At 45.4% G+C, this 11,571-nt stretch overlaps 1 protein-coding gene across 1 annotated transcript; it reads right to left on the bottom strand.

The window, feature by feature from the left end:
• Positions 1 to 6,883: 6,883 nt before the first annotated feature.
• Positions 6,884 to 9,355, bottom strand: LOC141675063 (uncharacterized). Its single transcript, XM_074481776.1, has 2 exons — positions 7,682 to 9,355; positions 6,884 to 7,613 (listed from the first exon to the last, which is right to left on the bottom strand). Exons 1-2 carry the CDS (start codon positions 8,177 to 8,179, stop codon positions 7,416 to 7,418), a joined length of 696 nt encoding a protein of 231 aa, XP_074337877.1. The 5' UTR covers positions 8,180 to 9,355; the 3' UTR covers positions 6,884 to 7,415.
• Positions 9,356 to 11,571: the final 2,216 nt, after the last annotated feature.

Here is an 11,571-nt window from a genome sequence, read left to right as displayed (position 1 = left end):
GGGCCCCGGGACCCCGTGGCACAAGGCAAAAATGTCAACTGTCTCATGTTACCCAAAATGGAACAATTGCATCCCAGCCGTCCATATAGAAAGATCTCAAGACAACACCGGTGGAAGAAGGACACCCGGCCCCACAGTCGATCCAAGCCGTCCAATCACTCACCAACCAAAAATGATCAAAGGCTAGGATGAAGAGGTATAAACCCCAAAAACCCTAAATCTTGGGACCTATAAAAGGCCCCAAAAAGAGGATTTTAGGGGTTGAAAAACATTTGACTGCTACACACCTATACACACACCACAATACATATTTTGAATAGCTCTTTATTCCCTCTTTTTCTTCTTCAAGAAACCCCATTCTTATTCTCACGCCGGAGTTGCCGCGGAAAACAACCCCCCTCTGGTTCTGTTTTGCAGAGTCCCCTACCTAGCAGGTTAACCTCACACCGACTGCCACGTGGACAGGGCTCTAGCATACGTGAGAGAGGAGAAGACACGGGAAGAAACAGAGTTATCATTGGCGCTAGAAGGAGGGGTTGAACCTCCGGTGGTGTGGTGCCGTCTCCAGTTACATTACACAGCTCCAAAAGCCAAGAAAACCCCCTCCCAGGTAAGAACAGGACCCTCACTCTCTTCATGACTCATTTTTTTTATATTTACTTCCAAAAATAGTCACACACCCTGTTGCACATCTGCTACCGTTCCCCATACACTGCTCTGAATAAATGGCCACAAGAAAGAGCAAAACTTCGATCTCGGGAACTATTCAACCCACTGTTGTCCCACCCAAGGATGGCGAGATGGAGGAAATTGAAGAGGAGCCCCCCATAACTCGTGCTTCATCTCAGCTCCAGCCCGGAGACCAGAGAGTAACTATAGAGAAAGCAGCCCACAAGTATGCAGAAACCTCAATAAACCCTTGGGGAAACATGACTCCGGAGCAGATTCAAGCGGCTATGGATCTATGGAAGGAAAAGAACAAGGCTCCTGAGACCCGTCCCGGGGACCAGGAGGAGCACTCTGAAGAATCTCGGGGCTCAGTCTTGGACCGGATTGGCAAAATTAAGAGGCCATCAGAAAATGCCCGGGACGAGATCAAGAAGGCAATACTCCGGGACCGCATCCGGAAGGAAGAAGAGGCCTAGGACAAGGCCAACATTGAAAAGAGGATCCAAGAGGATGTGGCAAAACAAAAGAAGAAGACACGCAGGATTCATGTCTCTTCAGATTCAGATCAGGAGAAAGAATCTAAACAGGAGCAGATGGCCCGGGTTCTCCGGGATCTCAAAAGAAAAGTTGAGGGGGACGTGGAGGTCGGAGTGGTGGCCACGCCCTTCACCAGAAAATTGGAATCCACCTCTAGGGAACCCACACTCAAACACTTCAACTTCGATTCTTTTAACGGGCTTGCCGACCCTGAAGAACATCTAAACTACTTCGAACAGATCTCAAACATATATGATTACAACGACCTCACCAAGTGTCATTTCTTTGCTTCAACACTAAAGGGAAGAGTGCAAAAATGGTTCAGCAGAATCTCCTCCCGGAGCATCGACTCTTGGAAAGACTTCCGGGAAATATTTTTAAAGAGGTTAAGGGTGAACCGCATGAACGAGCTCCAGATGTGCCACTTGGAAACCATTCAACAAAGAAGCAGAGAAACTCTACCAGAATTCATCAAAAGGTTTCAAGAAGCGGTCAACCAGCTCTCCAACCTTGAGGAGAGGAAGCCGTGAATATTTTCCGACAAAATCTCCACCCGGTTTCGTGCGAAGGCTACGTAAAAGACCTGATCCATAGAGAGCCCCAAAGCCTTGCTTCTACTTATGCGATGGCCTCAAAGTTTATCAAGGAAAATGACTTCCTCACATCCATGAAGATGAACAGGCGAATCCGGGATGAGGATGAGTCCCCGGAACGTCGCTCCTCCTACAGAAAAGAAAAGAGACACAAGGCAGATAGGCAGACCAATTATGTACAGCAGTCTCGGGGAACCCCACCCCGGGACGACTACTCCATATCTCAAAGGATTGAAAGAAAGCCCAAGCCTAAAAGGGAGCCAAAGCCAGAGCCCGAATGGACACCACTCAACCGGCCCCGGGCTGACATCTTAAGAGAGGTTAAAGGGAAACCCTTTTACTACCCCCCAAAGCCGTTGTTAGTACCCCTCGAGAATAGGGCGCAAGACAAATATTGCGGATATCACGAGGATCACGGACATACCACGGAAAACTGCTTTTCTTTCAAAATGTTCATTGAAGACCAGATCAAGAAGGGCAACATGAACCAGTACCTGCAAAGGAGACTCAATGACAAAGATAAGCCCTCTAGTGGCGGCAAGCACGTGGTCAACGTGATCTTCGTGGGAAACTCTTCCCCGCCCCGGAGCCCAGATATGGACAGTGATATCATGATGATCCAGCCTGCTGAAGATGAACCCATATACTTCTCTAATGCCGATTATGAAGTCCTGGATCCTGAACACAACCAAGCCCTGGTCGTGACTCTCGACATTGCTGACAATGAGGTACATAGAATTTTGGTTAATAATGGTCCTTCGGCTAACATTGTCTTTGAGCACACACTTACCAGGATGAAGTTGGGACACCTTCGGATGGACCCATGCCTCGAAGACCCCCTTATGGATTTGGAAGTAATATGATCCCGATCCGCGGGGTAATATACCTCCCCATGGTCTTCGGGACCGCACCCCGTCAAATCTCTCATATCATAAAATTCTACGTGTTAAGTGCTACATCCTCTTATAACATGATTTTGGGGAGGCCCACCATCACCAAGCTCCGGGCCATCCCTTCAATAATTCACTTAAAGCTAAAGTTTCCCACCCCGGGAGGCATCGGAGAACTTTGAGGAGACCGGGGGGTATTCGGGAAATACTACGGGCAGGCCTTAGTGATGGCAGAAACTGATCCCGAGAACAGGATGAAGGTAATGGCTTTACCCAAAGGCCAAAGCCAGAAGAAGCACCGTGAACATCTCAGCAAAAGGTCAAGGTTAGATATCAACGTGATAGAGGACTCGGGCTACGGCATGACCAACGCCGATGCCCGGATACAGAAATTTATGGAAGTAAAGGAAAATACCAAGGTTGAACCTGCTGCATAAACTATCGAAATATATTTGGAGCCCGGGAACCCCACCCGGAAGTTGAAAATTGGAAAAGGCTTAGAGACATCCTTCCAGGAAGAACTCATCAAGCTGCTAAAAGAATATGCGGACGTGTTCGCATGGGCACCGGAAGATATGCCCGGGATTGTCCAGTCTGTGGCAATGCACAGTTTGGATGTAGACCCATAAAAGAGACCAATCAAACAGAAGAGGAGAAACTTTTCCCCGGAGCGATAGCAAGCTATAGACGAAGAAGTAGAGAAGTTGCTTAAGGCCGACATCATCTGTGAAATCAAGTACCCCGATTGGCTCGCCAATATGGTGTTAGTCAAAAAGCCGAATGGAAAGTGAAGAATGTGTGTCGACTACACGAGCCTCAACGCTGCATGCCCCAAAGATTCATATCCCCTTCCTAACATCGATCAACTAATCAACGCAACTTCGGGCCATACCATGCTCAGATTTATGGACGCCTTCTCAGGGTATAACCAGGTCCGCATGAATCCCGAAGATATCGCCAAAATATCGTTCAATACTCATCGGGCAGTCTACGCCTTTGTCATGATGCCCTTCGGGCTCATCAATGCTGGAGCCACCTACCAGAAAATGATGAACACAATTTTCATGAGCTAACTGGGGAGGAATATGGAATCCTATGTAGACGACATGATCTCCAAGTCGCTCATGATCCCAGATCACATCAAGGACCTCAAGGAGTGTTTTGACAACTTGAGGAGGTACAACATAAAGTTGAACCCGGAGAAATATGCGTTCGGGCTACCTTCGGGAAAATTCCTGGGCTTCCTAGTCAGCGAAAGAGGAATCGAAGCAAATCCGGAAAAAATCAACGCCATAATGGAAATGAAGATACCCCGCACTCAGAAGGACATTCAGAAGTTGGCAGGATGCCTCGCGGCCCTACGCAGATTCTTTCCAAAACTGGCGGAAAGATGTCTATCATTCTTCGAATTACTCAAAGGCGCCCGGAACAAGAAGTTGGTAGATTGGACCCCGGAATGCCACACAGCTTTTGAAGAAGTCAAGCGACACCTGATGAACCCCCAGGTGTTATCAAAAGCCAAGCTCGGTGAGCTTTTATCCCTCTACATCACCGCTGGAACCAAGGCTATCTCTTCGGCCCTAATCTAGGAGGAAGGAGGAATCCAGAGCCCTATCTACTATGTCAGCCAAGTCCTCAAAGATGCTGAAACTCGGTACCCAAACTTGGAAAAATTTGCCTTGGCCCTCGTACACTCTAGCAGGAAGCTAAGGCAATACTTCCAAGGCCGAGAAATTAGAGTGGTCACAAATCAGCAGCTCAGAAAGATCATCCACAAGCTGGATGCCTCCGGAAGGCTAGTCAACTGGGCCATTGAATTAAGCCAATTTAACATCAAGTTTGTGCCACGGACGGCGATAAAAGCCCAGGCCCTAGCTGAATTTGTTATGGAATGCACCTTCTTCGAGCCACAACCACCTGCACCCAGCGGGGACGACACACAACCAAGTGTACTTAGAAAAATTTCAACGAATGATAGCAAAAACTAGATACAGAAAGGGAAATATATTTACATGCTTTCCCAGGGCAAACCAAGCCGCAGACCAAATCTAAACCAGAGTCATATAAAATTCAAATAACAAGTTTAAAAGCCACAAGGGCTAAGTCTGGAATGATAATAAACTAAGAAAATAAATTACAAGGCACAAAGCCTGGATCTTCATTCTTCAGTTCTCGGGAGGAGGAGGAGTCTTCTCAGGGACCTCTTCGGGAGGCGGAGGCGGATGCGCCCCAGAGGTGCCCTCTCCAGCAGTTTTGGCCTTCTCGCGACGGAGCTCTTCTGTGAGGTACAGCTCTATGAACCCGTCCATATCACCGCCCGGATTCTCAGCCAGATAAGCAGAAGCAATGTCCCAGCAAATGTTGACCTTCTCAAAGATCTTGTTGTTGAGCTTCTCGTAATAGGCTGGAGTACCCCGAAAGGACTCAAGGACCTCCTCTACCCGGGGCCTTGAAGCAAGCTCCTTCTTTAAGTTCTCCACCTCCGCCCGGAAGGATCCAACCATCTGCTCAGCAGCCTCCCGAGCTTTCACCACTTCAGCAACAACCTGCTTGTGCTCCCGAGATTCCTTCTCCTTCACCTCCCGGTACTTGGAAAATCTTTCCTTCTCACCAGCCAACTCCTTCACCGCTGTCTTATTCTTAGCCTCCCTTATGCGGTAATTATGAAGGATGGTATAGCAGCCATTGATCCGAGCGCTAAAATAGTAAACATGTGGGGGACTATTCTCTCGGTTCTGAACAAAATAGTGATCTATATCTACCCAAGACCCGTCTCTTCTACCCAAAGTTTGCCCGGGGTTTAAAAGGAAAGTAGGCAACTCCTCAACTATAGTTTGGCAACGGGGAGGCATGTTCTTTGGTTCCGGGGAAGAGTCACTTGACGAATGGTCGGGAAATCCGAAGTGGGGACGGTCGGGTCTAAGTTTAAGATTGGCCAATTGTTTCCTTCTCCCTCTCCTAACCATATAACCTCGGAGTCTATGCCATTTCGGGAAATAAAAGAAAGAGAAAAAGAAAAAAAAAGAAAGCCAATCAGATATAATTAATCTTCGAATCGAAACACCAAAGTATATCCTATAGTCTATACATACATATATATACACCTACAACACAAGTCATGAACAGTCACAAAAGCCAAAGAACAAACCTAGTTTTTACATAAATTAAACCCCTTATTCGTACACATACAAACACCAAAAAACAAACCTAGATTCACAACAAACATCAACTGTTTTTATGCAAACAAAACCTGAAAATCTAAACAGTAAATAATAGCATGTTCGATTCACCAACACTCGACGCAACCAAAGTAAACTTATTCGGATGATTGGGTACGCATGCATTCGAAGGGCTCAGACTACAAGTATTCATTAAACAGTCATGACAAAGCAAAGAATGAAGAAAAGTTAGAAAACTTACAAGAAAACATGAGAAATAAGTCGGCTTCAAAGAGAAAAGGTCCCAAATTTGCTTCAAAAAAAAGTTGCAGAGAGTGTTTGGTGTTTGTAATGGAGTAAAGAAAAGTAAAATGGAAAAGCAGGAGTATTTATAGGCACAAATGAGATAGTAACCCCCTCAACTGCCACACGATCGTGTTCGTCGGATGAAGACACGTGGCATAATCCTGAGCTTCCAGAAAATAACCACCGCAATTAATGATTACATCATTGTAATTATTTAACAGGCGCAGCTTTTGAGGAGAAAAGGGGGGGAAACTGCAACGTTTCGTATATATACATGTATGTATATACATCTTCCTACAGGAAGCTCAACCATCACTCGACATTCCGGGGAAAATGCAAAAAAACTGGGCACCTATCACACCCGTACCCGCCAGCTCAATCATGGGGCCTACCCAAACACAACACCGGACACTTGTATCCAATAACAGCCCGGGGTTAGGGGCCATAAATCAAAGGAAATATGCGAAATTTTTCCAAGTGACAAAAACCAAAAGGCCTACCCAAACGCAACCCCGGGGACTTGTATCCAACAACACCCCGGGGACCATTACACAAACCATGTGTACTTAAAAAAATTTTATTCAGTTAAAATTTTAAACCCCACCCCAGGGACCATGACACAATCCACGTGTACTTAGAAAAATTTTACCCAGTTAAAATTTTATTAAAAGTTCTCAGCCCTTCCCGGGGACGACACACAACCTAGTGTACTTGGAAAAATTTCAACGAATGATAGCAAAAACCAGATACAGAAAGGGAAATATATTTACATGCTTGCTCAGGGCAAACCAAGCCCCGGACCAAATTCAAACCAGAGTCATACAAAATTCAAATAACAAGATTAAAAGCCACAAGGGCTAAGTCTGGAACGATACCAAACTAAGAAAATAAATTACAAGGCACAAAGCCTGGATCTTCATTCTTTAGTTCTCGGGAGGAGGAGGAGTCTTCTTAGGGACCTCTTCGGGAGGCGGAGGCGGCTGCGCCCCGGAGGTGCCCTCTCCAGCAGTTTTGGCCTCCTCACGACGGAGCTCTTCTGTGAGGTACAACTCTATGAACCCGTCCATATCACCACCCGGATTTTCAGCCAGATAAGCAGAAGCAATGTCCCAGCAAATGTTGACCTTCTCAAAGATCTTGTTGTTGAGCTCCTCGTAATAGGCTGGAGTACCCCGGAAGGACTCAAGGACCTCCTCTACCCGGGGCCTTGAAGCAAGTTCCTTCTTTAATTTATGCACCTCCTCCCGGAGAGATCCAACCATCTACTCAGCAGCCTCCCGAGCTTTTACCGCTTCTGCAACAGCCTGTTTGTTCTCCTGATACTCCTTCTCCTTCACCTCCCGGCACTTGGCAAATCTTTCCTTCTCACCAGCCAACTCCTTCACCGTTGTCTTATTCTTAGCCTCCCTTATGCGGTAATTATGAAGGATGGTAGAGCAGCCGTTGATCCGAGCATTAGCCTGAAAAGAAATGAATCAGTACTGATACAAAGGGAAGAAGAAAAAAGATGATAAGGGAACACTCTTACCTCCGAAACATCCCGCACAAGATGATCAAGGAAAGTGTCCATTTCCTCCTTGGCGTAGCACTCGATGTCAGCAGGAGAGGCATAGTTGTCGAACATCTCGATCTGACGATCGTCAAGAGTCATCTGGGCCAAAAGGCGCTTCAATGCATCCTCCTCCACCAGCTTCTGGCTCTCCTCCTCAGTAGGGCCCAAAGTAGACACCCTCTTACGCTGTGGGGTTCCGGAGCCACCAGCAGCATCTTCCGCAGCTTTCCTCTTGCGAGGGTTCAACGCCCCAACCTCTTCCTCGTCTAGCTCCAACACCTCAATCTCCTCGATCTCCGAGACAATAGGCGTAGTAACCACCGGAGCACTCTGCCTTACGCTATTCCCCGAAGAACCAACATCCCGGGCCTGAGAACCGCTACCTACACCAGCCTTCTTCTTCCCCGAATCCAACTGCACAACACCACCAATCTTCTTGAACCTTCCGGCCAAATCCTTGAACTGTTGCGACATAGCGTGATGGAAAGGGTTAAGGAACGGAAGACCTACACAAGGAGCAACACTTTAGAAAGAAAGCATCAGGGAAAAGATATACATCAAGAAAAAGTACAAGGAAAAGACCGTTAAAGTAAAGCACTTACAACCAATATTATACAATGTTTAGCTATCTAAAAAGGTATCTCGGGTCCACTGAGCACCAGAGCCACCATAAAGTCGTACATCTTCACCAGGGCATCTCCACCGAGCCGCTCGGATGGGAACCTGTTATTTTTCAAAGAAATTTTATACACAGGCATAAACTCCAGGTCCCCACCCCGGACGAAGATGAACTCCTGGTGCCAGCCCCGGAGTGAGTTCAACATAAAGACAGGTGCACTCTTGGCATCGGCAGGAAATCCGCAGCCATCTATGTTGAATGTGAACTCAAAAAGGGGAGGTAGGGTATCCTTCTTAATCTTAAAGAGGTAGTGAAAAAGCTTGAAGGTATGGAGGTACTTCTTCACATGACAACAGGGAAGGAACCAAGAAACCCACTTGACAGAATTCGAAGCCGACTGAGTAAAGGGTATCCCGTAGACATCACGGCATAAAGACCTGGTGAATTGGTGAAGGTTGGGCCTCATGATATGAAGATACTCTAGAGGAATAGCTACCCAACTACCCACGAGATGGTGATAGACCCTCTCATGAGGCTCGGGCCACCTCCACTCCATACCATCTCCGAAGTGGAAAACGGCTTTCACTAAGTCATCTATCTGCTCGAAGGTATATTCTGAAAGGTCGGGATGACGGGGAGCTGGAACATAGCCAGTTTCGGGAGCATTATAGAAAAGTTGATCCATACGGGCCCCATCATAAGGCTCTATACCCCCGGGCCTATAAATAGCAGAAAGATCCCTAAAATAGTAATCATGTGGGGGACTATTCTCTCGGTTCTGAACAAAATAGTGATCTATATCTACCCAAGACCCGTCTCTTCTACCCAAAGTTTGCCCGAGGTTTAAAAGGAAAGTAGGCAACTCCTCAACTACAGTTTGGCAACGGGGAGGCATGTTCTTTGGTTCCGGGGAAGATTCACTTGAAGAATGGTCGGGAAATCCGAAGTGGGGACGGTCGGGTCTACGTTTAAGGTTGGCCAATTGTTTCTTTCTCCCTCTCCTAACCATATAACCCCGGAGTCTAGGCCATTTCGGGAAATAAAAGAAAGAGAAAAAGAAAAAAAAGAAAGCCACTCAGATATAATTAACCTTCGAATCGAAACACCAAAGTATATCCTACAGAGTATACATACATATATATACACCTACAAAACAAGTCATGAACAGTCACAAAAGCCAAAGAACAAACCCAGTTTTTACATAAATTAAACCCCTTATTTGTACACATACAAATACCAAAAAACAAACCCAGATTCACAACAAACATCAACTATTTTTATACAAACAAAACCTGAAACTCTAAACAGTAAAAAATAGCATGTTCGATTCACCAAAACTCGATGCAACAAAAGTAAACTAATTCGGATGATTGGGTACACATACATTCGAAGGGCTCAGACTACAAGTATTCATTAAACAGTCATGACAAAGCAAAGAATGAAGAAAAGTTAGAAAACTTACAAGAAAATAGGAGAAATAAGTTGGCTTCAAAGAGAAAAGCTCCCAAATTTGCCTCAAAAAAAAGTTGTAGAGAGTGTTTGGTGTTTATAATGGCGTAAAGAAAAATGAAATGGAAAAGCAGGATTATTTATAGGCACAATGAGAAAGTAACCCCCTCAACTGCCACACGATCGTGTTCGTCGGATGAAGACACGTGGCATAATCCTGAGCTTCCAGAAAATAACCACCGCAGTTAATGATTATATCGTTGTAATTATTTAACAGGCGCGGATTTTGAGGAGAAAAAGGGGGAAACTGCAACATTTCGTATATATACATGTATGTATATACATATTCCTACAGGAAGCTCAACCATCACTCGACATTCCGGGGAAAATGCCAAAAAACTGGGCACCTATCACACCCGTACCCGCCAGCTCAATCATGAGGCCTACCCAAACACAACCCCGGACACTTGTATCCAACAACACCCCAGGGTTAGGGGCCATAAATCAAAGGAAATATGCGAAATTTTTTCAAGTGACAAAAACCAAAAGGCCTACCCAAACGCAACCCCGGGGACTTGGATCCAACAACACCCAGGGGACCATTACACAAATCATGTGTACTTAGATAAATTTTATTCAGTTAAAATTTTAAACCCCACCCCAGGGACCATTATACAATCCACGTGTACTTAGAAAAATTTTACCCATGTAAAATTTTATTAAAAGTTCTCAGCCCTTCCCGGGGACGACACACAACCTAGTGTACTTGGAAAAATTTAACGAATGATAGCAAAAACCAGATACAGAAAGGGAAATATATTTACATGCTTGCCCAGGGAAAACCAATCCCCGGACCAAATTCAAACCAGAGTCATACAAAATTCAAATAACAAGTTTAAAAGCCACAAGGGCTAAGTCTGGAACGATACCAAACTAAGAAAATAAATTACAAGGCACAAAGCCTGGATCTTCATTCTTCAGTTCTCGGGAGGAGGAGGAGTCTTCTCAGGGACCTCTTCGGGGGGCGGAGGCGGCTGCGCCCCGGAGGTGCCCTCTCCAGCAGTTTTGGCCTCCTCGCGACGGAGCTATTCTGCGAGATACAGCTCTATGAACCCGTCTATACATATATATATATAGACCTACAACACAAGTCATGAACAGTCACAAAAGCCAAAGAACAAACCCAGTTTTTACACAAATTAAACCCCTTATTCGTACACATACAAATACCAAAAAACAAACCCAGATTCACAACAAACATCAACTGTTTTTATGCAAATAAAACCTGAAATTCTAAACAGTAAATAATAGCATGTTCGATTCACCAACACTCGACGCAACAAAAGTAAACTTATTCGGATGATTGGGTACGCATGCATTCGAAGGGCTCAGACTACAAGTATTCATTAAACAGTCATGCCAAAGCAAAGAATGAAGAAAAGTTAGAAAACTTACAAGAAAGCAGGAGAAATAAGTCGGCTTCAAAGAGAAAAGCTCCCAAATTTGCCTCGAAGAAAAGTTGCAGAGAGTGTTTGGTGTTTGTAATGGCGTAAAGAAAACAGAAATGGTAAAGCAGGAGTATTTATAGGCACAAATGAGACAGTAACCCCCTCAACTGCCACACGATCGTGTTCGTCGGATAAAGACACGTGGCATAATCCTGAGCGTCCATAAAATAATCACCGCAGTTAATGATTACATCGCTGTAATTATTTAACAGGCGCGGCTTTTGAGGAGAAAAAGGGGGGAAAAACTGCAACATTTCGTATATACACATGTATGTATATACATATTCCTA

This window comes from Apium graveolens, chromosome 7 (assembly GCF_009905375.1).
Source record: "Apium graveolens cultivar Ventura chromosome 7, ASM990537v1, whole genome shotgun sequence".
NCBI lineage: Eukaryota > Viridiplantae > Streptophyta > Magnoliopsida > Apiales > Apiaceae > Apium > Apium graveolens.
The sequence above is the reverse complement of the archived record's forward strand: the minus strand, read 5'-3'. Positions and strand labels throughout refer to the sequence as shown.

What these genes read in the sequence shown, in the direction of transcription:
- LOC141675063 (XM_074481776.1), bottom strand. Translation starts at nt 8,179, where the DNA reads ATGTCGCAACAGTTCAAGGATTTGGCCGGAAGGTTCAAGAAGATTGGT. An exon ending in TTGTGCGGGATGTTTCGGAG is followed by an intron (nt 7,614 to 7,681) that starts GTAAGAGTGTTC and finishes ATTTCTTTTCAG; the next exon opens with GCTAATGCTCGGATCAACGG.